The following is a 25,408-nucleotide window of genomic DNA, read 5'->3' as shown; positions in this document are numbered from 1 at the left end:
AGGTGATTCTCCCCTCACGGAGGGAGGAAGTTTTCCCCTCGCTGTCGGGTGTTTCTCCCTCAGAGACAGGAGTTCTCACCTCGCTGTCGGGTGTTTCTCCCCGCATAGGGACAGGCGTGTTCTCCCCTCGCTGTCGGGTGTCTTCCCGTGAGGGAGTTCTTCCCTCGCTGTTGGGTGTTCCCCCCTCACAGGGGGACGTGGTTCACCCCTCGCTGTCGGGTGTTTCTCCCCCCTCCGAGGGAGTTTCTCCCTCACGGGGACAGGGAATTCTCCCATCGCTGTCGGGTGTTTTCCCCTCACAGAGGAAGGGAGTTCTCCCCTCGCTGTCGGGTGCTCCCCCCCTCTAGCGGGAGGATGTTCTCACCTCGCTGTCGGGCGTTTCTCCCTCACAGAGGAAGGGTATTCTCCCCTCACGGAGGGAGGAAGATTTCCCCTCGCTGTTGGGCGTTTCTCCCCTCGCTGTCGGGTGTTTCCCCTCACGGCGGGCCCGCTGCCTCCCTCCCTCCCACCAGGGCTGGGTTCGGCTGCCGCCGCTCCGCTATGAGGCGGCCGCTTCTGCGGGAAGGTTGAGCCTCGCGCGTTCCCGTCCGGGCAGCGCCGCAGTGGCTCTTCCCTGGACGCTGCCATGGCCGGGCTGGCCAAAGCATCGGGCGCGCTCAAGTCGGTGGATTACGAAGTGTTCGGGCGAGTGCAGGGTAATGGCGAGCCAGGGCCGGGGCAGCCGCTCCGCGCGTGCGCGGCTGAGGCGGGCTGAGGCGGGCCAGGGCGTGCGGGGGGCTGAGGCGGGCCAGGGCGTGCGGGGGGCTGAGGCGGGCCAGGGCGTGCGGGGGGCTGAGGCGGGCCAGGGCGTGCGGGGGGCTGAGGCGGGCCAGGGGCGGAGCGGGCGCACCTGAGGGAGGGCCCGGAGCGAGGCGGAAGCACCGGGAAGGGTACTATGGAAAGGGAAGAAAAGGTTGTAAATACTCCCCTGCTTTAGGGCTCGGCTCCACCGAAAGCACAGGCGGGTCTGCCCAAAGTGGTTTCCATCGCTTTCGTGGCTTCAGTCATGCTGTTGGGTGGCCCTGTCCATTCACACACTGCAGTGTCTTTATTAGCTCTAAATGTATTAATGGAAACAGTCACTGGCTCAAGGCCACCGTGTGCACAAATTTTGTGCAGTTTGTCTAATGGTAATTTCGCAGCTGCTCTGAAATTGGTAAAAAAGCACCAATAACTCATCTAACAGTGGGATAATAAAACACATTGTATGTGGCTTACTATCTTTTTATATTAAGTGGAATTTAGTAATGCCAAGGTCATGGGTTCAATCCCCTGTGTGGGCCATTGACTTAAGAGTTGGACTCGATGATCCTTGTGGGTCCCTCCAACTCAGAATAGTCTGGGATTCTGTGAATTCCTGCAAGTGGTTTGTATTCGAATTATTTTACTGATTTTTATTATTTTAATACTTTCTTTCTTTTCTAGGTGTTTGTTTCAGGATGGTAAGGCAATACTGGATTTACCAGCTGTACTTTATAGCATAATATTTCCAGTGCTAAAAATACAGCAGCAGGTCTGTACAGTGTAAACATATCCAACCTGAACTTTGAGTCCTGGGCTAGAGGGTTGAGTATTGCAGGTGCATTTTAAAGGAGAAAAGTGGGTTTATGTTAAAATAGATTTTTAAAAGCTTATTAATGGATTGTGTAGCATCTAAAAATTGTATTTGTATTACTTGTCATGTAGTAGCCACAAGAATGTTGCCACACATTGAGCTTTGAAGAGATCAAAAGTTCTTCATTGGCTCCTGAAACAAGGTGTTCCAGTTTAATTTTTTTGAATGTTAATTTAGTGCCTGTGTTTAAGGAAGCTGAGTGTGTGTCCTTAGAAAAGTGCTCCAAATAAACACACTGTGGCTCCTGCCCCAGACAAGCATCTCCACCAGCTCTGAAAATGCAGCAGGTGCTTTTACAATTCCCAGAAATCAGGATACAAGGACACATTTGAAATAAGAGCAGGTTTTGGTCTGAAAAAAGAGGGTAATCGTTAATACTAAACTTAAAAGGTTTTATGGATAGGTTATATGTCTTGTGAAATAGTGGCAAATGGAGCTGAATGGAGGATTACAGTAGAGTTTGTCTTGAATTTAATTATTCTGTCAAGTGGGAAGCTCTGAGTCCCACCTTGCTTTGCCTCCATAATCATCTTGAGAAACACTCTTCATAGTTAGCAATTCTTTTTTTTCCTTGGCTAAATCACCCCAAAACATGTTTTGTCTTCTGAAATGGAGTCATATTAATGTGAGGTTTGGCTTTTGACAACAGAGTGTCTCAAGAGGTTGATGATGCATTGGGGACACACATTCTAAAATGTTTTGTGGCTTTTTCCACCAAATTATGTTGAAAATTCTCAGGTCTTGTTGGAGCTGTCAAGTTGTTGATATTCTGTAATAAAAAAATAACCTGGCCCATGTTTTTATCTTACACCTTTTTGACATGGAAGAAACAAAAAGAAGGAGGTACCTTTATGCAAATAAATATGTTAATGAAGTTTGTGCTATGGCTAAAAGTTTCTATTGTCCTACACTGAACAAATATTTAATGGATTTCTGCAAAACAAACTTTGTTTCCTACCATTTCAGTGTTCAGAGACAAATTATGCAAATATTTTATATGCTCATGAAAGAAAATTAAAAAACCCCTCAAGAAACAGGATACTTGGAAGTTGTGGGTTTCCTCACAAGAAGTGAGTGGCTGGGAAACCAGCACTTGTGGGATTGCAGAAATAGTAGAAAACCAATAGAAATAGAGTTCCTTTGCTGCCATTTGTTGGTAGAAATGCAGCATTTAGGGGTGAGATTCAAAGGGTCAAAGTCAGGTGGAAAGATTTAAAAGGAAACCAGAGGAAGGAAACTGAAGTTTGTAGCAAATTTAGTGAGTGTAACTGTTCTGGTTGTAGCTGAAAAGGGAAATGAGCAGGAATAGGAGTAGGTACAAGGGAATGGTGTGGTATCAGAGGACTTCTGTTATCAAAACCTTGTTCTTTTTTGAAAATTCCTGCTCCTGCTTCAGCTCCAGAGCTGACAGGAGTGTCTGAATGGCTGAGGATGAGCATCTGCCTTGGGGTTTTGTTTAAGTGTGGATCTTACAGCTACAAAAGTGGAAGTGGGGGTTTAAGTGATGCCCGTGGTGGGTGTGCTGGCACTGACTGTCCTCTCTCATTATTTCCCAACTCAGTACACAGAAGAGGAAGCCAGGAAATTAGGAGTGGTTGGCTGGGTTAAAAATACCAGCCAAGGAACTGTGACAGGCCAAGTGCAGGGCCCAGAAGATAAAGTAAATGCCATGTAAGTAATTTTGTGGTGTTTTTTTTTCTCTGAGTCTTACTAAAGTCATTTGCAGAAGCATTTTTAATAAGAAGTGACAAATAAATTCATGCACAGTAATGTAGCACAGCTTTCAGCCAGCTTTGCAGGTAAGGAGGTGCATTCCTGGAGCCTGAAAAATGGTATTATCAGCCAGTTTTAATTTCTGGTGTCACACAGTTGATCTTTGTATGGCCTTGGCATCCTCATTTATTGAGATGAAGAAAAAGCCTTCATTCCTGTTTTCAATTCATCAAAACTTCTCTGTTAAGAAACAGACTGAAAAACTTGAAGTGCTTGTTCAGACTTATTTAAATCAATTTAAAGGAAACCAGGTTTAAATATGGGTATTTTTCCTGATTAAAAAAAAACCCCAAACTAATGCATCAATACACATTTCATCCTGTCCTCTCTGCCATCTGGAAATTATTTTTTAAGTATTTTGGTGTCTTTAAAAGAATGGGTAATAATTTTCTTTATTAAATTGCCAATTTCCAGAAGCTTAAAGCAATTGCTCTGAGGAAATGATGCCTGGGAAAAACACAAAGCCCAATTCAACTGCTTCCAACTATCACTTTTTTCAAGTGTATATAAGGAGATTGTTGGAAGCTTTAAAAAATCCTTCAGGGGTTTGTTCTCTCAACAAAGAATGAGGGAGGGTAAAACTTTCCTTTTACAGATGGGCAATTATTAGTGCAACTCTTTCCCATACTGGAATTGCTTAAAAACTGAATTTTAATAAAGAGAAAAGTGGACTTTCTGCACAGAAAAGTGTCCCACTTGCTGGGAAAGAGATTTATACATGACTTAGTAATTTTCTTTTGCTCTTAACATGAGGTTGCTTATCTTAGGCTGCAAAATATTTACAAACACTGAGAAATGCTGGTTTTCTTAGAGGATGTTTATTTTCTGAAAGAACTCTGTCAATAACCTGAGCTCTGAATGTTTTGTAAACTCAATGTCTTTGTACCACACTCCCCTCTGGTTAATGTGTGAGAAGTCAGGGTTTGGTGATTCTATTTGTTGGGGCACTTTTTCATTTAAAAACCCCACACATTTGGAGCTAATAAAAATTGTTTTCAGCTGCTGTTTCTTTAATTCACATAAATCAGTGTTTTCTTCTGACATGGGACTGATGTGGCAATGCTGAAGCTGGAGTTTGGTTTTGAGGTGGGGATTATTAAACTGGGGATGCCCCAGTAAAATGAAGTAGAAAGACTTCTCCCTGCTCCCGGTGTGCATTCCAATGTATGGAAAAGGTAATGGGGTTATTTTTGGTGTTCATGTGGTGAACTTGCTGTTTGGGAACAGCTACTTTGAAAGGTCCTGATTTCTCTGTTGGTACCTGGTAATAACAGATAAAAATGGGTTTGAAGTTCTGGTAAGTTTTTTCCAGGGTTCACAGCAATTTTTTTAATAATACTCAGTGAAGGTTCTTGTGAGTTCATAATACTGTGCTCTGTATTGAAGGGTTATTTAAATGCTCTAGGAAATAAACCCAAAATAAGGCCTATCTGTGCTATGGCAGAGGAATATTATAAACCAACAACCCTAAACACACCCTTGTATTGCAGCTGTGGTGGATCAGGGCACTTTCTGTCACCACCTGCCTGTTTGTGTTTGCTGGATATTCAGAACTAACTTAAGGGACTGCGATGACAGTTCCTAAACATGCAGGATCTTCAAATTTTTAAAGAAATTGCACAATTTTCAGAGAAACAAGTGCACAAATCAATATTTATAAAATATTTCAAGAAAGTTTCCTGGTCAAGTTTGTTGCCTTGTAGAAATCCCACAGGAATAGTTTGTGCTGTGTCTTTCAGACCAATATTTCACACTTGCACAGGTTTCTAAATTAAACATTAAGCACAGAACAGTCTGAATTTTCAGAGCTGCGGCTCTTGGACTTGTAAAAATCACATGTTAATGGTAATAAAATTTATCAGTTGCTTTACTGGTTCTGGCTTTGTAATGTTGGTGTATTTTAGTGTGAAGGTGAAAAGGCTCTTTTGGTCTATCAAACAATATTTATCTTTTCATGATGCTAAACAGAACTAAAGGGGTAGGTGTGCCTTTAGAAATTACAGTTCCAGAGCAGGTAAATAGACAAAGCAATATGGGAGGGGAAAAGGGTTTGAAAAGAGGATAATGAAATGGAAAACGTAAAAAATGTGGAAACAGCACCATGAGGCTTTGCAGTGTTGCCAGAAGCACAGAGTGAATAACAAGGCTTTGTTCTGGAGCAGGATTGCATCAGACCTGTAACCCAGTGGTTTTCCAGCAGCTCCCCATCCTCTGCTGCTCTTTATTTATTTCTGTATCAGTAGTTGTGTTGTGAGGCACAGCCACGAAGCATCCAGGGCAGGCTCTTTTTTAGATGTTTTTTTTATAGAGGCTGCAAGGTAAGTTATCATTTGGGAGGAACTGGAGGGCAAACAGACAAAATATGATTATAATGGATTATTTGAAAGGTGCCATATCAAAATAGTTTGCTCTGGAGCAAACAGCTTGGCTGGCTCTGCAAAAGTAAGTTTTAAAGAAGTGTGAGCAACAGGCCCCTGAGAAGTGCTGCATGTGCAGGAAAGTTGTTCCTGATGGACCATCCACTTAGTGCTGAACATGGATATGGGATTCTGGGGAGTGGTGCTGGGAGGCTGATTCCCTAATGGACATTCCACGGGGGTGAAATCTGTCACACTGAAAACTGGCACAATGTCCCACCCTCCCCAAACCTGGGATTGCAGTGGGAATGTCACTGAGCTGCAGCAAACCCAAAATGTGGGCCCAAAATATTAACATGGTTTGACTTTGGATGTTTCCATTTCCGTTTTGTCTTCATTTTGTTTTTAATGAAAAGCTTTATTCCCAGGTGACTTTTAGATAATGTGTTTGAGCCAATTTTTCATTTTAGTTGGGAGGTAACAGAATGTTTTGAAAGGTGGTTTTTGTAAGTCTCAAGTATCTTTTTATCTGTCAGATTGCTTTGATATCCTTGCTTTTTAACTCTAGATGGAGCTGTTGGCTCTGAAGATCCTTTAGCCCATCCAGGCTCTGTTTGGAGTGAGTCTAATTTTAGGCTGCCATGGTAGAATCCATCTTTTTCCTCACCACCTTTTTCCTCACTGTATTTCATAGCCCTGTTCTGTTTGCTGCCCCACAGGGGCCACACCCATTGTCCTTTCCTACAAAAAGCTCATTTTTGGTGTTTTACCTCTCTGTAAACCAGACCACACCCAGTCACAAAAGGAGCAGAGTTGCACCATTTTAAAAACATAATAAATAAGGGGTTTTTGGCAAAGTGAAGGTGTTTTTTGCCAGCCCATGCATTGGTTGATGATAAAAAACGAGGGTAATCTTAAGTTGTGTTTTAATTCAGGGATACCCCCAGTACAGGGTTTTCATTGTAGTGTCTGTGCTATTTTTTCCCCTTTATTCATTAAATAAGGTTAGAGCTGTGTAGTCATGGTGGCTGTTGCCATGGCAACTGCACTGACAGCCTGGAACTCGCTTTCCTGGGGGAATTTTTGGAGCTTTGATGACAAATCCTTAGTTATCCAGTAAAAAAACAAGATACAAGAGTCTTTGTAGATTGCCAGATGTGGAATTTATGCCAAAAATCCAAGATTTCAACTCAGGCTGGCACTTGAAAATGTGGATGTTTTAGACAAGACAAGTGTTCTTTCTGTGTCTGGAAAGGCATGACTCTAAATATAGATGGCTTGTCTTGGAAATTGGTTTTAATTAGGAAATTAATGCTAATTTCATTTGAATGGTGTAATTTTTAATATCAATGTCAGTTAAGAAGAGTTAAGATTTAACTAGCACAATTACTTCAGTGTGTATCTGCATAGAAAAATCCAAACTAGTGAAAAGCATTGGGATACATTCTCATTTGTGATTGTAATTAACAGGTTTTACATTAATCACTGCTGAAGGTGATTTACACTGGGAATCAATAGCAGTCAGGTGAAAGAAATGATGGGATTTTTATAATTCAGTGTGGGTCCAACTGCAACAAGTACAGTTTTTTGGGTTTGGTTATACTTTTTGTTTAAAGGCAAAACTAATGTATACTGGTAAATGAAATTGGTAAACTATAATCTGTGTGGGTAATAAAATGGAAAATGTGACCATCTCTCCTCACAGTGAATGTTTGAGGTAATACTTTCTTATCTATGATTATTTGTTCATTGCCTAAAAATGACAATATGAATTGTGAATTATGCTGGTTATTGATCTGTAAATTAAATTTACTCAACTATTGATGATGGCCTGGGAAGGATTGGAATTAAACCTTGTTCTCTGGGGGTTTTGGCAGTTTAGATAGATGATTTAATTGGTTGTACCAGCTCTACTCTTAAAAGCCAAAGAATGGGGCAGGTAAGTCACAAGATGCAGGTTTCTGTTGCTGAGCTCTGAGAATAAAACCAAGCAGTAATTCCTTAGCTGAAGGAGGGAGCTGTCTGTGCTTCCAGCATAGAACTGGGGGCCCAGTGACTCCCCTTTGTGCAGCCCTTGCCTCTGGGTGCTGTCCAGCACTGTCCTGGGGACATTCCTGTGTTCTTTTCCCTGTGGGGGCCAGGAAAAGGCCCTGGGGGTGAGGGCAGAGCTGTCACTGCACTGAAGGTCACTCAGCCCACCAGTGGCTGCCAGGAATAGCAGGGCACTCCTGGCACTGCTCCTCTGCCTTGCACTGTGCTCTGAAATGCCATAAACCACAAAGCTTTTAACCATGCGCAGGTCTTTCTGGATATAGAATAGTGCAAAAAGTGTTTTCCATGCTCCTGTTTCTTTTGCTGGGGTATAAAGAGACCTGCCTTGTCTGACCTTGGGGGTTTTTTTTAGTCTGGTAGTTTTTAGAGTCAGTATGAATTTGCAGTAGCTCAGTGGAACTGGAATTCTTTATCAAGGATCTGCTTCCATTTCTAATCACTGAAGTGTTCATAGTAATGTATTTTTATAAAAATTTGTTCAATGCTAAGCATAGGCTTACAGTGCAAATAATTATTTAGGATTCACTAATACTGTGTTATTAGAGCTTAATTCTCATGTCTTCACCTTTAGAGTACTGGGTTGTTTCAAGGAGTGCAGACTGAGCAGGTTAGTGTGATTGGAGACTGAAAGAAGCTGCTGTTGAAGAGCACACCCCCCATTGACACAGGGTCACTGAGGGGAGGGCAGGGTTTGATTCTCACAGCCCGTGCCCTAAAACACGTTACTCCCTGGTCTCATACCATAAACACAAGTTGTTCAGGTACTGGAGGGAGAAGGGCACCTTTCAACAGCCTGTGGAATTTGATGCTTGAATTGATGCAGTGAGGAATAATTCTTCCTTCCAGCTCCCTCTGCAGCTGCCAGAAGTGTCTGTTTGCTTTACTGGGAGCCACATCACTCCTTTTGTTTGTTAAAATTGGAAGGTATTCCATTCTTGGTTTGTAGGTGTCTGAACAGGGGGAGCAAAGTTGCTGCAGGTCTGTGCTGCATCCTGGTCTTATTACTATTGGGCATATCAATGGTTGTTTAAATGTTATATACAGAGAACACACAAAGCTGCTTTTTACATTTATAAACCATTTCCTGGGTATTTCTGCATTTAAACAGGACTGAATCCTGGCACTGTGGCTCAGCAGTAAGAAGTGTTTCAGTGTATGCTGTCTCAGGAAGCTTGGTGTGTGATCTGGGCAGGGTGCTTTCCTTTTTTGCTGTCTCTGTGGGTGCTGCATTAAAGCTTCCAAGTCCTTGAGAGTGTTAGTACACCAAGGCTGACTTTGCTACAGAATTCCAGACTTTCACTGCCTTAACTGAGGGATTGCTGTGGTAACACACTTCCCAAATCCTTGGTGCACACTTGAAAGGGAGTAGGACTGTGAGGTTATGTTGGATTGCACTATAAACACAGGCAAGTGGAGCTGTTGTTGGAACACTGTTTGGGCATTTTCTTGCATAGCCAGAAGTGATCTGCCTTTCATCCTCACTGAGAAGTCAAACTTGTTTTGACTCTAAATTCATCTTAATTAAACCACAATAACTGTTCTGCAGCAGCTCTGTGCAGGATTGCTTGAGCTTTGTGGGAGACTGATTTCAGAATAATTCCTGTGTAATGTGATTTCTACTGGGAGCTTTTTATTCATTTTTTAATGTTGATGTTATTGGAACCACATGTACTGCTTTGGTATTTCCAAGGTGAAGGTGTTCTGTTACTGCTGATACAGTAGGATGTGGTGCAGTTCAATGCCATTATTGTGGCCTTTTGTGCTGAAGAAAGTGTTTTACATGTCCTTAGTGCTCCAACACACCACTTATGGAGACATTAATGAATAAAAGTTCAGTTTAAACCAGCACTTTTAAATGGCATTTGTACTCCAGCCTATTTTTGCACAAAAATAGTTCTTTGCCAACAAACTAGTGATTAGCAACAAAAGCATGTGCTTAGTGTAGCTTTTCTTGAAAGCTGTGCTGGATGTGATGCTTCAAACAAGGTCTGAAAATAACTAATGCCACTGTTTTATTATATATTACATATAATAATGTTATGTATAGTATTAACAGAAGGAACAACTTCAGAACTGCAATTTCTTGCTTTCCTTTTGTGTGTGCTGATACTTGATGATTAATAAGTAGGGAACAAGCCTGTTGTGACATTTTTCTGTCTTAGGAGGGGTGAAGGTTGTTTTAGGTCTGGAGATTGGTGTTTACAATCCACAGGAGAAAGCAACATTAAACTGATATTAAAGTTGCATAATGTGAGGCTGAGAGGACCTCTGAGGGGCTGCTGTCCCCAGAGTGGGTGTTACAGCCAGGGAGGGAATGTTTTTTGGGTGTGTTCCATCGTGTGTGTGGCACAGCCAGACTGTCCTGCAGGAGTGCTGGGATCATTCCAGACAGACAGCACTGGGCAGATCCTGCCCCTGAACCCTGTGCTCAGAGGTGAAGTTGGTTCTGAATTCACTGCTGTCATTGTGTACAAACCAGTGTTCTGGGGGAGAAAAGCAGCACCTCCAGGATTTCAGCATTCATTAGCCAGGGGAATCTGGGACTTCAAGCACAATATTCCTTATGCTGTGCTGCACAGGGAGTGCGAGCTGCTTAGGGCTTGTTTCATGAGCAAAGAACTTGGAAGCTGAGACACCTGTTGGGTTCATTCCCCAGATTACTGCAGTGCTGATTGGATGCATTGACAGGCTATGTTCAGTTTGTTTCCCATGTCTTTATAGAAGATGAATGTTTCACACAAGTGCTTCAGATACACCCTTTGCCACCAGCAGAAAATCCAGATAAATTGTCTGTGGTCTGCTCTTAGTGTAGTGCAGCAGTAGAAGAAATGTATCATTGGGTAACTTAATTATATAACTCAATTTTACATTGTTCTTTTTCCCCAACTCCTTCCTCTGTTCCCTCATCTCACTCTCCAGGGAAATACAATGTTTATTTGCTTAATGCCTGCCCTGAGATGCTTCCTTTGAACTCTGCTGGATGTTACCAACAGCAGAGTTGATATCACTCTGTATTTCTGCCTCTATGTGGCCCCTCTGAAGGGGGGTCCTCAAGTCTCTTTAGAGGGAATCACATCAACTTGGAGAAGCCCCTGGGTTTGGTCTGACACCCCTTTTGCTCTTCAGCTAATTTCATATAGTCACTGTATTAAAAGTTTTCTTTTCCAAGCTGCTTTTCTTAGAACTGCTTTTTCTGTAGCTGGGGTGGGACAGTTGCCTGGTTTAATCTTGAATTAATGCTCTGCCTGTGTACCTTAAATGCTTTCCACTGGTGTTTGGATTTGTGCTCTGCTCTCTTGGTGCTCAGGGCTTTTCCTGCTGTTAAAGGAACAAAAAACCAGTCTGGAAAGCATTCAGAACTCCATGAAAAAAGAGCAGTTTTTAATTCTGAAAAAAAAGGAGGTAATAAATTTAATGCCCAATTTAGAACTGGACAGCTGATAGTGATTTGGACAAAATTTCCTTGGATTCCCAATGAACAGTCTGATGGAAGAGGGTCCTGAAGGAGTAGGGTTCCTTTCCTTCTCTAAGCTATAGAATTTTAATATATGCTAGAAACAAACCATCTGAAACAAAACACCAATCTATTCTGGTTTACAAATCTCCCAGCAATCATTTAGTGACATTTCAGTCATATTTTTGGATCTGAGCAAGTCTGATGTGCCACACAGGAGCTCACCTGAAATGCTCTTTTGCTGCATAAATGCTGATGCTGAGCTCTGGCCCTGCTCCCTGTGACACTTCAAGGGCAGCACTAGAAACCCTGCAGACAGCACAGCTGGACCCCACTGTCCATCTGGGGAGGCTTTAAATTTAAACTTACATGGCTGGTGTTTTGCAGGGGAGATTTTCAGGGGTTTAGGAAATGGGCTGGTGTGGCTGGGTGTCCTAGGAGGGGTGGAGGAAAGCCAGACTTATCTCCCTGACCAGCCCTGGTTTTGTGGGCTGGATCCAGAAGCTGGAGCCTGGAAACTGAGATCTTCCTTGTTAGTCAGGGACTGCAGGGCTCCAGCCCTTTTTGTTGGAGATGAATTGCTGTATTCTGTTATCCTGCTGCCCTCAGGAACACTGGGCAGGATCCCCACCCTGTGCTGTGGGACCTGCTGGGGAGAGCAGAGCTACTGGAATGCTGTCCTAGGGATGAACCCTGCTGTCACAGTTGGCTTTATTTGTGTTTTCAGCTTTCCTCTGGCTGCTCCATCCTCTCAGTCAGGGCAGAAGTGCTGAATATTAGCCTGAGTGAAATGAGTTACAGCCCTGCTTGCGTTCACATTGAAGTGCTGTGTGCTGGCTCTGCCAGGGATTTCACTGGGATCTGCTGGGATGCCCTGGAGATCAGGATCTAATGCATTTCTGTGTTTTCAGGCTTCTGTATTGTCCTGTTTATACAGCACATGATCAGTTTGTGTGAAGTTCATCTGTCAGGACCTGCTGCTCCCCTCTCTGGGGGGGTTGGTGCTCTTGTTGCAGTAGGTGATGTCCTAAATCCATCAGTAGCACAAGTGTGAATTAAAATTGAAAATAGTTGTGTGGAGTAGCTGCATGTGGATTATTCCCATGCTGTGCATGTAGGAACTGGGGCACAGCAGAATCGGTACAGTCTCTTATGGCAAATTTGTCATGGAGCTGAAGGATTTGTGGGGCTGTTGGTACTGTTAAGCTTTGGAACAGAGTTTTCTCCCTGTAAGTTTTTGGCTCTGTGCATTGGTTGACTCAGGCCAATAAAGAAATGCTCAGAATTTCAGGATATTTTCTGCTTTTTCTAGTTTCCAGTAACTGCTTTTGGACTGCTTAAACTCTGCAGTTGTGTTATTGTGTCAGCCCATTTCTCTGCACCAGCTGGAGCAGGAGGTTTATCCCAGGTCCAGCAGAAACCCATCTTTCTAATTCCAAAATTCCCTTGGTCTTCAACAGTACAAAGAAAAAAATGTAGGCTGTGGTCAGTCAGATCTCCATTCTTCTTAACATGAGAGATTTGTGTGACCAAAGAATAGCCAGTAAAATTAAGGGAAACAGCCAGAGAGTAAGTATTAATTTATAAATGGAGACCTGCAGCACAGGGATGAACTGACTCTCAGTTGCCCAGGAATTCTGGTGCTGACTCTGAATTCCAGTTTCCTGATTTCTTCTTTACTCTTCTGATCCTGCAGTTCAGAACAAAACTGTTTGACATTCCTTGTTAGTAGCTACAAAACTCAAACGTGCCTTTTGTAGTTCTTGCACAACAGAAGTGCAGCAATTGTTAGTGTGCCAGCTGGCATTTTTTTGTTAAATGCTAACATTAGTAATAATTAATTGGATAATTACATAGAAGTTTCCTTCCTGGCTTGTGTCCATATGGATAGTATAGGCAGAAAATTCAGTGTGGAGGGGAACATTGGAGCAATTACTCGTTCCAGTGAGTGCTTGTAAACAAGGTCATCTCAGCAGGCACCAGGAAATCTCTTCTGAAATGTGATGCTGTCTTCATTAGCCTCTTAGAAGGGCTTGGGACAGCACCAGAACAGCAGCAGGATTTCTCTGCTGTGCTGTCTGAGTGCATACAGCACATTTCTCAGGGCTTGCACATCCATAGATGAACACTTAAAAACCCCAGAGTTGTAGTCTTCCATTAAAATTGTATATTCTTATCCTTGAATGCTCTTCTGCCTGAGTTTACTCACAGTTGTTCAGTAAATTTAGGTTAACAGAAACCTATTCAGTGTAGTGTCTGGTTTACTCTTTTAGCTCATATTAAGAGATGTTCCTGTTACTCCCAACCAGAAATGTGGAAGGCTGTCAACTTCAGTATTTACTGAGCCCCACACTCTGAGAAACAGTAAATATTTTGCCTGGTTGTGTTTAAGAAACTTTCAAAGTAATCTTGAGTTTTCTAGTCAGACATGCAGGGCCTGCCTGCTGGAGACATGGGAACTGCCAAGTATGGAGCATATGGACACGGAGCAGTGTGGGGATGGCAGAGGTGCCTGGGAGTTAAAATTGGTGTGGGATTGATGTGGGAAGGGATGCTGGAGCTGTGGGACAGCACTGTGACCTGTGCAGGGAGCACTGAGCAATCCTTCCCACTGAGACTTGCCACATGCCTTTATCCTGAGGAAACTACTGTTATTAACTCTCCTCTTCCTGACTGGGCTTTAATTATCCTCCCAAATGGAGATAAAAAATGAACTTAATGCCTCTAGCTGGACTCTTGCATGGAAACTTGCGTTCTCCCCAGGGGATGGTGTCACTGGCAATGTGACTCCTGTGGAAAGGCCTCAAAGAGGTCTGTGTTACCGAGGGGTTTGGAAATAGAACTTCCTGAAGTGCTCAGTGTTTTTCCAGCCCATGTGTCTCTCCAGAGGGATGCCATGAACCTTGGAACGCGTGGCTGCCGGCGGAGAGCGGAGCCCAGGTGTCTGCTGGGCCTGTGCCTGTGCATATCTCCCTGGTGCATCATGGCACTTACTGTGGCTGCACTGCCCTGCTCCCCGTGGATGCTGGACAGAAACAGGACACTTGTTTGTTCTGTGCCAGGTGATGTGTGCTGTCTGACACAGTGAACAACAGGAGCAGATGTGCCAGGGACTGGGGGCAGTGACTGAGAGGTCCTTTGGCCACGTGAGCTGTGCCCAGGGCAGCCAAGGGTTTGTTTGCAGCAGTTGCTGATTGTTGCTGTTGGTAGAGAAAGCCCCAGAGGACAAAGTGGGAAAGGACAGTTCATAGTTGCTTCAGGAATGTGTTGATGTCAGTGAAGGTATAGCTGGTATGTGGCAAGTGTTAATTTTAAACAGCTGTCTCTAGGTGGGAGTAAGTTCTGAGCTACACCTCTTGAAATCCAATGCAGAATGGGCTGGGCAGGGGATTAGGCAAATCCAGTGGGGAAAGAACACCCAGAGGGTGGAACACACAGTCCATTTCAAGGCAGTGTTGGTGCCACTTGTTTAGGGCATGGTACCCCTGTTCCTGACCTGCCTCCCTGCTCTTGGAGTGGATCAGCACTGGCACATGCCAGTGGCTTTGGGAATTAGTGTCAAGGTCACATCTAAATCCAGGAGGACAAAGTGGAAGGGCTGGGCTGTGCCCCCTCAGTCTAGGCAAGAATAACAGTGTGGTTTTATACAGCGACCCTGGGGTTTGCTGAGGAGGAAGGAATAAGATGAAGTACTCTAAATGAAGAAAACATTAGTTCTGGTTCTGTAAGCTGCTCAAAAAGCAAAGGTAAGATGAGCAGGAGAACCAGATGCTTCCATTTTTGTGTCCATGATTCTGTCCCTCTCAATAGAAAGAGCAGCAGACACTGAAATCAGGAGCACTTTGGGGCCCTGGCTCTGCTCCAGCTTGACAGGAAGCAAGATCCTCTTGTGGCAATTTAGATTGAGGGGTTTGGTTATATTTATACCACTGTAGTGTGGCAGAGTGACTGGATGACAAGAAATTCTGCCTTGATGAAATTTAAGCTGTCTAGTGATAAATAAAAAAGACTTGTGAAGGGTTTTTTCAAAGCACATAGTTCTTGATGAAAAGATTATGTTTTTTAAGGAAGGTTAAAAATTAAATTCCTTTGGGAGGAAGGGTTATAGCTCAACTTATGCCAAGAGGGTTATTGCTCAAGCAAGGAACTTCTGGTGTGGATAAAAAACGTCTAGAAAGGGAGGCTTAGTTTTTAGTTAATGACCTGTATGGAGAACAGGGGGTTTTAAGCCAGTTTTCAGGCACACTGGTAATATTTAGTTCACTGATGACTCATCTTGATTGACTGTATTGATAACAGAAGTTTTTTGTGACAATATTTTTTCTCAAATCCCCAATGCTTGGCACAAAACTGTTGTATAGGAATTGAAATTCTATTTTAAAAAAGGTTTTCAGCCTTATATTGCAGAGCAAGTTGGCACTGATGAGACAATACCAAAACCTGAGGGCAAGCAAAACATCTAATTTTGGTGTAAGGATCTCATAAGATTTCAGCTGGTCCCATGATTTCTTGGCATCTGATTAATACATCTGAATATGTGGGATTATCACTAATCTTTAGTGAAAAGAAGATAGTAAGAGTATTATGAATAATTTCCAGGTATTTCTTGTTCTGTTCAGCTTCATTGCACATTTTTTTCTTTAATAGGAGAATCAGACACCAGAACAAAAAGAGGGTAAAAATAAAGAAAATTATGTTCAAGTAATGCAACAATATATTTGTCTTATTTCTTCTAATCAGACTCAGGGTGATATTAATGAAAAAGAAAACAGGTCCCGAATCAGTTGGTTTAGCAAAATTCTGAATGTTCTCTGGGAAATGTTCAGCCAGAGCTGTATCTGAATCCAGAGAGGGGGCTCTCAATTTCTCAGCCTCAAAGTTAAAATTCTCCACCGTGGGAATCTTGTGGTACTTCTGGATGTGCCCACATTCCATCACTTCATCTCCTGCAGTCTCTCTTTGGACTGTGGGAGTTTTGGGACTTAGGAGGTGGAGGTAGGGATGTAAAGTGTAATTCAATTAAAATGTCTTGAATTTGTGGTTTGTGGTGTTTGTTCCTGTAGTTACATGAGATGAGGCTTTTTGGTAGGAATCAGCTTGACAAGTGCCATGCTGAGTTAAAATGCCACGTGTGGTGTGTCAGGTATGGTGGGGGAAACAGACAGGAGGAAACTCCCTGGGTCTGTCAGACAGTGCAGGAAAACAAAACTGGAGTGTCCTGTCCCAAAACTGTGTGCCTTTCCCTGTGTTTGGTGTCCCTGCAGTGCTTGGGTGCAGCCATGGAGCTCAGTGGACATTTCTCCAGTTATTTCTTGTGCTTTGATTTCAAGCACAGAACATAAATGGTCAAGATTCAGATTTTTTTTATTTACAATTTGAAAATCCTGAGTTGAGAAGCAGTACTGGCTGCACTGGAGCTTGGCAGGGGCTTTGGGGTTGAGCAGATTCCCCTCAGCTTTCCCTTTAGAACTCCAGAGGGTTTGAGTGATGCCAAGAAACCATTTTCCAGTTGACTTGGCGTGTACAGTGTCGTTACTGTCAGGAAAGTTTTGCTCAGAGTGTAGCTGAGTGCTGTGCCCTTGCAAACCTGGCCCGGGGAGCAGCCCTTGTTCCATTTTTCCAGCTGTATTTCCCATTTCCAGAGCCTGTCCTGGAGTCATGGCTCACTCCTGACTCATCATGCACAGGGTCCCTCGAGCCCGAAGGTTTCCAGAGTAGCAACAACCCTTGGGTTGTATCCACAACAGCAGGAACTGCCAGTTGTTAGTGACTAACACACTGGGTCAATGTCAAGAGAAGGAATTGTACTTACTCAAAAAAAGGAATTAATTTTGGCAATTAACCATCAATTGGGGCAGTAGGTTATCAGGATACAATTAATCATCAGTGCTTTTGGGTTTGAGGCAGATGTCCTAATATTGTTGTAGAAAGTGAGTTGTGAAAGAGTTGGGAGTTGTAGTGTGGGTGTTCCTCCATCAGCTTCTTCAAATACTGTTTTTAGATACTGCTTTTGGTAAGTTACTGAAGGCAAGAAGGTGCAAACAGGCCTGAGAGGGCTGAAACTGCCAGGAAAATGTATTTAGGTCCAAAATCTCTGCCAATGCCACCGGTACTGGCAGGAGCAGAAAGGTGGAGAACTTTGGAGGTTGGGCAAAGGTGTCTTCATTCCTGCAAAGACAGTTAATAAGCTGAATTCTGGGATGATGGTGCTGATGATAGAGTGGAATGACTATCAGAAGCCTTTTATTTGTCTCATCTACAATACATAGACTGCCTTTCCCTGCCTCTGTTCATTGTGCTAAAGAACACAGTTGTGTAGAGACTGTTGACACCACTCCTCATCAGCCTTTGAGTCAAATGAAAGTATCCAAGATGGTTTTCACTCATAAATTCAGCTGTTAAATCATGCAGACATTCTGCCTTTGACTCTGCTCTTTCACCTTACCCAGAGCTGGGCAAACCTCCCTGCCCAGCTGGCCTGTGCTCCTCTTTCTTCGTGTTATATCAGAGTTTTGTCCCTGATTCTTCCAATTCCCTTTTTCTGATTCACTGCTGACACCCCGTTTCTTCTGTTAGAAGCTGCCCTTCCTCAGTCTCTGCTGCAGCACTTCTGGCTCTCTGAAAAAAATGAAAGGATGTTTTAAGGTGGTTGAGTTTTGAGGATTTGATTCTCTTGTCATTTGAACGAATTTGTATGTGTTTTACTTCAACTGATCCTTGTTGATCTGCAGTAGGGGCTTTGTAGTTCAGTGTTCTTACACTAGATGTCAATCTGCTTGCATGTGTGGAAGTTGCTGTTCTGTGCCTTCTAGATATTTCTCTCACCAACTACATTGCTAGAATGCTGTTCTCCATCTGCCTTGCAGGGGAATCAGTGCCATGAGGAAAGGGATGAGTCCAAATAGCCATTTTCTTTTAGGGGTTAGTGTTGAAGAATACTTTTTCCAAATAAGACAGCAGTTTTAGGCTTGCCAAGTGTAATTAAACACTTTGATTTCAGTAAAGCTGGCTGAGAGATTTAATGGCAAATGAAGTTTGAACAGCGTGGAATGAGAAGGTGGAAAGAATTAGGTAGAAATACTCAAGTTCATTGATGAACAGCAGGTTAATATTCTTATTAATGTGGTGTTGGTTGTTGTTTCTTGCTCTTTTGGATGTTGTAGGTGTTGTCCAGCCTGGTCTGGGACAGCCCCAGCTTCTCTGGGCACCTGTGCCAGGGCCTGCCCACCTCCCAGGGAAGGATTGGGTCTGTACACCTGTTCTAAGCCCACTCTCTGAGTTTGAAGCCATTCCTCCTTGTCCTGTCCCTCCAGTTCCTGATATAAATATAACTCATAAAAATGCAGAGCAACTTGTTCCAGTGCTTCTTGCTTTAACCCCTTTCCCTCTCTTCACATACCATTCTTGCAGGGGCTGGTTGAAGTGAGAAGACCTTTGAATTTCCAGGAGTATTTCCCACCTTGCCATTGCAGAGCCAGCACTCCGAGGAACTGTTTGGGGGTGACTGTGACCAATTCCTGCAGGGAATGCAGGATTCAGTGGGTTACAGGGAAGGTTCCCCTCAGAGCAGCTCCTAATTGTTATTAACTGTGTAACTCCTTCCCTCTTTAACCTCCTCTCCTGTGTTACAATTCCAGTTTTGTGTCAGACCCTCCCCTGCATCTTCTGAGAGGCCCCAGAGTGCAAAAGCCTTTTTTATAGTTCAGCAATGTTTAAAATGTGTTTTAATTAGTGTCTGTGTTAAGATGAACTTGACTCTTGTTGGAAATATCAAAGAAATTATTTCCACTGAGGTGTGTTGCATTTACTCCAATTCTGTCAGATTAAAGTATTAAAACAACACTAATTCTGTCCTTAATATTGTGCAGGAGTTGCTACAATTTTGACATATTAATAATAGCAGGCCAATATAGGTAAAATTCTTCTTAAAGAAATGTTGTATTGTTTTCATGTCTCTGCTTGTTTGGATCAGAGTTCATATTTTTGTATGTCTGAATAAGGGAATGAAAGTTCCCCCTCATACCTGTAAGTCAAATCTCATTTATAGTTGCATCCCAACTAATTGCATTAACTGCTGAATTCTTCAAAGCTTCCAGGGCTTTGTCTGGGGCAAAAAGAAAACCCTGATTTATTTTCATTTTTGAGTACAAATCAATACCTTCCTAATATAGTTTTCCAGGATTTTCTTCAATAAATTGAAGAGAATAAAAATCTCAAACATCACTGAAGAACCAAGGTGGTCATTGATTTTAGTGATTTGGAGATCTGGTCTATATTATTTAGACATCAGTTTAAAAAGTGAGAGAATACCTTTGACATGTCAGTAAAACAGAAGGTGGAGCATTGTGGGTTGCTATGCTGGATTTTGATTTAATTTGCATCATCTCAGGTGGGAGACAGTTATTTAAGAATTGTCAGTATGGAGAGGCCTGAAGAATTTCTACTTCATTATGAAGTTAATTCCAGATGAAGGGTGAGCCAGACCTGGGTTTCTTAAAGAGCTTAATAAACAACTTGTTAATTACGGGGGGATTGATTCTAAAATATTAACAGGGTTCTTTGGCAGATCAAAATGCTTTTGAACTTCTGAAAAAAAAATTTCTTTGTTTGGGATTTTTAGGTGGTTTGAAGTCTTGGATTTTTGACTGAGATTCCTGGAAGGAATATGGTACAGTGTGGCCTTGATAGCTGTGCCTCATTTATTTGGGGGTATTTCGTTGGACTGAGTGTCAGTTGAACAGACATGAATTTGTCTGAAGTGTCTGTTAAAAGTGGTGAATGCACATAAAGTAATAATTAATGAAAAACAACTTGCTTTCAAAAACCTCTTTTGAGCTGGGATGATTTGTATTCTCTAGGCAGCATCTGTCATGCAACAGTTTCATTATCTGAAGGAATTTTGCCACGAGGGAAGTGTTTTGCATTCCATGGCACACAGAGCCTCTCCCAGGATTCACTGAGGTGCCCTGAAGAACTGCAAGTATAAAAAGGAATTGCCTGGGACTTCTCTTCAAAACTGGGTTGCCTTTCAGGACTTATCCTGGAGTGCAGTTGGAATGTTGCATAGTAACACAGCACAGATTTAGGCCCTTTATCACATTTTACATAAAAATCCCCAGCTCTAAGAGCTGTTGCTTTGGAGCAGCCCACAAAGGGGTTTATATAGAAGCACACAAGTGGAGAGTGAGTCCTGTTTTCATTCCTGCTGCTTCCATATTTGAGCATATGGATCCAGAGGAAGGTTTGTTCCCTGTCACCTGATCTTGCATTCCCACTCTGGGCTGCTGTCTCAGGGTGTTCCCTGATGTCAGACTGTGCAGCACAGATGTGGCTCGTGCCTCCCACAACCACCTCAGCAGGTCTGAGGTGTGCCCTCCTCCTCTAGTGCTTTTCCTGTTAACCTGCTGGAAATCAGCCCTGCTTGAAAGAGGAATACAGAGGGGGAAATGGAGTGATGAAGATTGGTCTGTATGTAACTGAGTGAAGTGTTCCCTGTGTCCCCTCTGTGCCTGGGTGCCCTCAGAGCTGTGGGGCTGTGCTGATTAAAGGTGGAGTTTGGAGCTGCAGCCACAGGGTCCACCCTTGGTCCAACTCCAGTCCCTTTACCAGATCATGGCACTCAGTGCCACGGCCAATCTCAGTTGAAAAACCTCCAGGGATGGGGAATCCACCCCCTCTCTGGGCAGCCCATTCCAATGCCTGAGCACTCTCTCTGCAAAGAATTTTTTCTCATCTCCAACTTCAATTTCCCCTGGCAGAGCTTGAGCCCATCGTGCCCCCTTGTCCTATTGCTGAGTGCCTGGGAGAAGAGACCAACCCCCAGCTGGCCAGAACTTCCCTTCAGGGAGTTCCAGACAGTGCTGAGGTCACCTCTGAGCCTCCTCTTCTCCAGGCTAAACACCCCCAGCTCCCTCAGCCTCTCCCCACAGCACTTGTGCTCCAGCCCCTTCTCCAGCCTCGTTGCTCTTCTCTGGCCCCGCTCCAGCCCCTCAATCTCTTTCCTGAACTGAGGGGCCCAGAACTGAACACAACACTCAAGGTGTGGCCTCCCCAAGGCAGAGTCCAGGGGAAGGGTCACTGCCCTGGGCCTACTGGCCACACTAGTTTGGATCCAGGCCAGGATCCCATTGTCCATGTCCAGGGGCAGTGGCTGGGCCTGGAGCTGTCACTCACCTGGGAATGCAGAGACAGGAGGCCAAGCTTTATTTCTCAGTCATCACCTACAACTTGATTAGCTGGGCAGCGTTTTGGGCTTTGCTTTTTTACTATTTTACTGCTGCTGAGATTAATATTTAATGAAATGTGCTGGATCTCAACTGTCATCACGTTGCTTTTTGTCTGGATTAAAAAGGGTGTTGCCTCTTCAAGTTCCTGCTGGATTTCCATGTAAGAAGCTAAACCCAGGGTCTATAAATGTATATATTTAATCTTTCAGCTGGGTATATTCCCAGTTCTTGGGGTATGTTTGTAACAAGGCTCTTGGCTTAAAATGTTTATAGATATCCTGAATAGGAAGCCGTTTCGGTGGTTAAATTTCATAGATGGTCCCTGAACTGATCTTTAATTACATCTCAAAGATAAAGGGACTCTCAAGAAAGGGACCTATGAATATTTACGAATTCCAGGGCTTTGCCTTTGATTATTGGAAAGGTAAATCATGGAAAACATCTAACAGATAAAAATGGGGTGGGAATAATTCTATGTCAAGCTAAAATGCAGAATTTTGTCCATTTGAGGGGATAAATAATTAAGGAAGCATGGTAGTATTTTTCTAGGTACTGTATCAGAATATATGGATAAGTGAGCAAAATCTCTTGAAGGAATAAAGGTTTTTGTGTCCTGGAGACAAAGGAGAAGGAAAGAACAGGAGAGTTGGTGCCAGAGTAGTGAAATATCTGCCAGTGCTTGAATTCTGAGCTCTTGTTCCTGTTGTTTCAGTAAACACAAAAACATGTAGGCAAGACTGTGACATCCTGTGCTCAGCTTAAGGCCAAAGTGGATGTACTGCTTTAATTAAATAAGCCCTTTTTGCTGCTTTGTGTTACAAGGGAAGGTTGTTCTCTGGTAAAGACACATCTCTTTACTTGCAGCTCTTGTGCTGTGTCTGTCCTGGAGCAGAGGAACAGGAGAGCTGAGTTCTGTGGGAATTGTTCATGTGTACCAGTGTTCTGGCTTTGCTGGGGCTGCACAGCACAGTGAGAATGGCAGAGCAGGGCAGGACAGACACGTGGCTGGCATATTTGAATTATTTAATTTTTCAAGTTCTGTGAGTGAATTGTCTGCATTGCAAAGAAAAGTGAAGCAACAACTGGTACTGAGCTGTTTGTGGCATTAGATCTGTTTGATGCTTAGTGAACACTTGTAGCACTGACTTTACCTAATGAATTGCTGAATGCCTCTGGTGACTGGATTTTGACATCTGTTGACTTCAAATGCCAGGATTTCCAGGCTGCTGGAGGAATTTGGTGCTAAAATCAGATGTGCTTTGGTGATTAAAGTCCTGTGGTACCCAGGAGTCTGAGGTAGTTGTTTTAAAAATGCATGTCTTTTGAACTGGAACCCTGTACATGGTTAATATATTCTATGTAGAGTTGGCAGAGCAAAGATTAGCTCTGTATTCCCTTTTTACACTATATATAAATGCAGATTTGCCCAAGTAGGATGTATTTCTCTTCTTTACACAGTGCCAGCACTTGTGCTGCTTCAGATGTCTTTGCTAATGAAAATTCCAGCAGAATAAGCAACCACTTATGTCTCCAAACATGGGAGGAGGATTCAGTAGGACCTAAGGAAGGAAGCTCTGATTGTGCCTCGCAGGAGTGATGTGCTCTGAGCTCCTTCCTGCTCTGTTACATCTGTCTAGTGCTGAAATCTGCCATAGAATCATAAATATTCTTACAAATCAGGCCTTGCTTATCGTGGAATGGGAATTCCTGAAGGCTTTGAGTGTCTCTCTGTGGAGTCAGATCTGTGGCCCAGCCACTCTGTTCATCCCACACATGCTCAGTCCTGAATTTCACTGCAGCTGTTGAGTTTGGGCTATTTTCTGGACAGTGAGGCAGCTTGTTGTTATAAACTGCATGATGACAGGGACTGGTCTGACATGAATTTTGTGAAGTGATTGTTTTAGAACTGCTCCTCAGTCACACTCCACCAATGTTTATAAGCTGGCATAACTCCTCCTATAAATTAGTTTTGTTGTTTTACCTCTAAGGTCTTGGTGCTGCAGAAAAAGGAAAACCTCTTTTACACTCTCTGCACTTAAATGGCCAAACAAACCATGAGCAAATTCCAAGAGCCTTTTGAGAGGTTTTATTCTAGGAATGCTTCAGTGTCTCCTCTGTTTCAGCTCCCTGCCTTTGGAAATCTTTGTCCCTGGAAGTATTGAGGAACTCAGGGTTTATTTTGAAGTGAGTTGAGGGTTTTATTTAAATGAGTTATTTCTTCACTTTTGAGGAAGAAACTTTCTGGGCTGTGGTTCTGAATCCCTCCATGATGTTCCTGTTCCTGCAGCTGAGCCAGGAGTGTTCCAAGGGACAAGAGCCAAACCTGCACTCAGGGATCACCTGACTGTGACCACTGCAGGGCAGACACCTTGGAGCAGAGTGGGACTGCAGGGAATCATCCCAGGGCCAGGAATTCCCTTGGAAAGCCCTTTCTGTGTGTGTGGGAGGGTGGGTGAGCTTTGTAGTGGGGAAAAAAATGTATTTCCAAGTGGTGAATCTTGATTAGCCCGGTAGCATTCCATACTCGTTCTCCTGGGTCTTAACGAGGCAATTAGCTACAAACCCTAAGCTTTGTCAAGCAGAGAATTAATGAATTATTTGTGCATAAATTTCAGTAAAATTAGCAAATAGAGAAATTCTTGCTTTTCTAGGATTTTTTGTAGTTCTCAATTCACGTTACAGTCCCTGTCCAGACAGAAGAAATCTTCAAAAATGGGGAAACGAAAGAAAGAAAATGGTATAAATTTCAGAAAACAAATGAGGTGTTTGATTCTTCTTGACAGCCCCTGAAGCCTGAGGGGAAGATGAGGGGAAAAAGGGAAGATGGAGTTTAGGAACGTAGTTATACTTTGCTGATAATTCTTTATGAAGCTTCTTGAAATATCACTGCCTGCTGTATAGTAGGAAAATATAAAGCATAAGCAACAAAAGTCAATCTGTGCAGGAGGTGCTCATGAATAGTTATTTACAAGACTTAGGAAAGCTTGAAAATAGTGTGAAATAATTGTCTTCCAAAGACATTTTATTTGATTTGGACTTTGTTAGATGTTCATGTCTTGTAAGTAGTTGTAGTTCTTTGTATAAATGTTGTTAAAAGGTCAAGTCTGTCTCACTCTGCTCATTACAGGGGTTATTATTGGCTGTAGTAGAAACAAGATGCTGCCTTCAGTAGAATTCTGCTTTTACTGTACTTTTTGAAGTCTGAAACTCAGCACCAAAGGCTTGTACTGTTAAAGGGCAGGTTGAGTCAGCAGGGAAATGTCCAAAACAAATGGGAAGTTTGGGTGGAAAGATCAAGCCAATTATCCCCATCATAAAGTAAATCTGGTTTGCTTTCTGTAAGAGGGAACTTCAAGCAGCAAATGCCATCCCTGCCTTGGGAGGGTGATAGCTTGGGAATCCCAGCCAGGGTTTATTTTGAGGGAAAAAAAGGAAGAGATCATTCTTGATTCATTTTATCACTGTTGCAAGGAAGCAGGAAAACATTTCTTTGGAAAATACTTTGTAAAGCAGAGTAATAAAAACATGATACAGGATCCAGTGACTAGCAAGAACAGGTATCAGATCTGATTTCAGCAAGTATTAAAAACCTCATTGAACAGTTTCTTTACACAAAGAAACATTGACCTAAGGTAGTTTTACATGCTCTGCTGCCCTCCTTAGATGGCTTGGAGCTTTCTGGGGGTTTTCTCCTCAGTGAGTAGATCCAGAGTGACAGTGCAGAGACCCCAGCATGGGCTCTGCCCTCGGGGTGTTGCACTCAATCAATCTTCTTTCCATCAAGACACTTTAATATTAATAGAAAAAATAAGGCCCAATGATTAGAGATGTTAAAGGTGATTGGGGTGATGTTGACATGGAGGAAAATGGGTGGGGTGTGATTGGGAGTTGT

The 25,408-nt window shown here is 43.1% G+C and overlaps 1 protein-coding gene across 1 annotated transcript in view; it reads left to right on the top strand.

The window, feature by feature from the left end:
• The first annotated feature begins 393 nt into the window (after positions 1–393).
• The window catches only part of ACYP2 (acylphosphatase 2), a 34,031-nt gene continuing 9,016 nt past the window's right edge, over positions 394–25,408 (top strand). Inside the window, exons 1-3 of the mRNA XM_071582258.1 lie at positions 394–695; positions 1,465–1,481; positions 3,216–3,325. Of these exons, the coding sequence (XP_071438359.1) occupies positions 626–695; positions 1,465–1,481; positions 3,216–3,325 (197 nt within the window). The 5' untranslated portion in view covers positions 394–625. The remainder of the gene's footprint in view (positions 696–1,464; positions 1,482–3,215; positions 3,326–25,408) is intronic.

This window comes from Pithys albifrons, chromosome 2 (assembly GCF_047495875.1).
Source record: "Pithys albifrons albifrons isolate INPA30051 chromosome 2, PitAlb_v1, whole genome shotgun sequence".
Lineage (NCBI taxonomy): Eukaryota > Metazoa > Chordata > Aves > Passeriformes > Thamnophilidae > Pithys > Pithys albifrons.
Note: the sequence above shows the minus strand (reverse complement) of the source record. Positions and strands in the feature narration are given on the sequence as shown.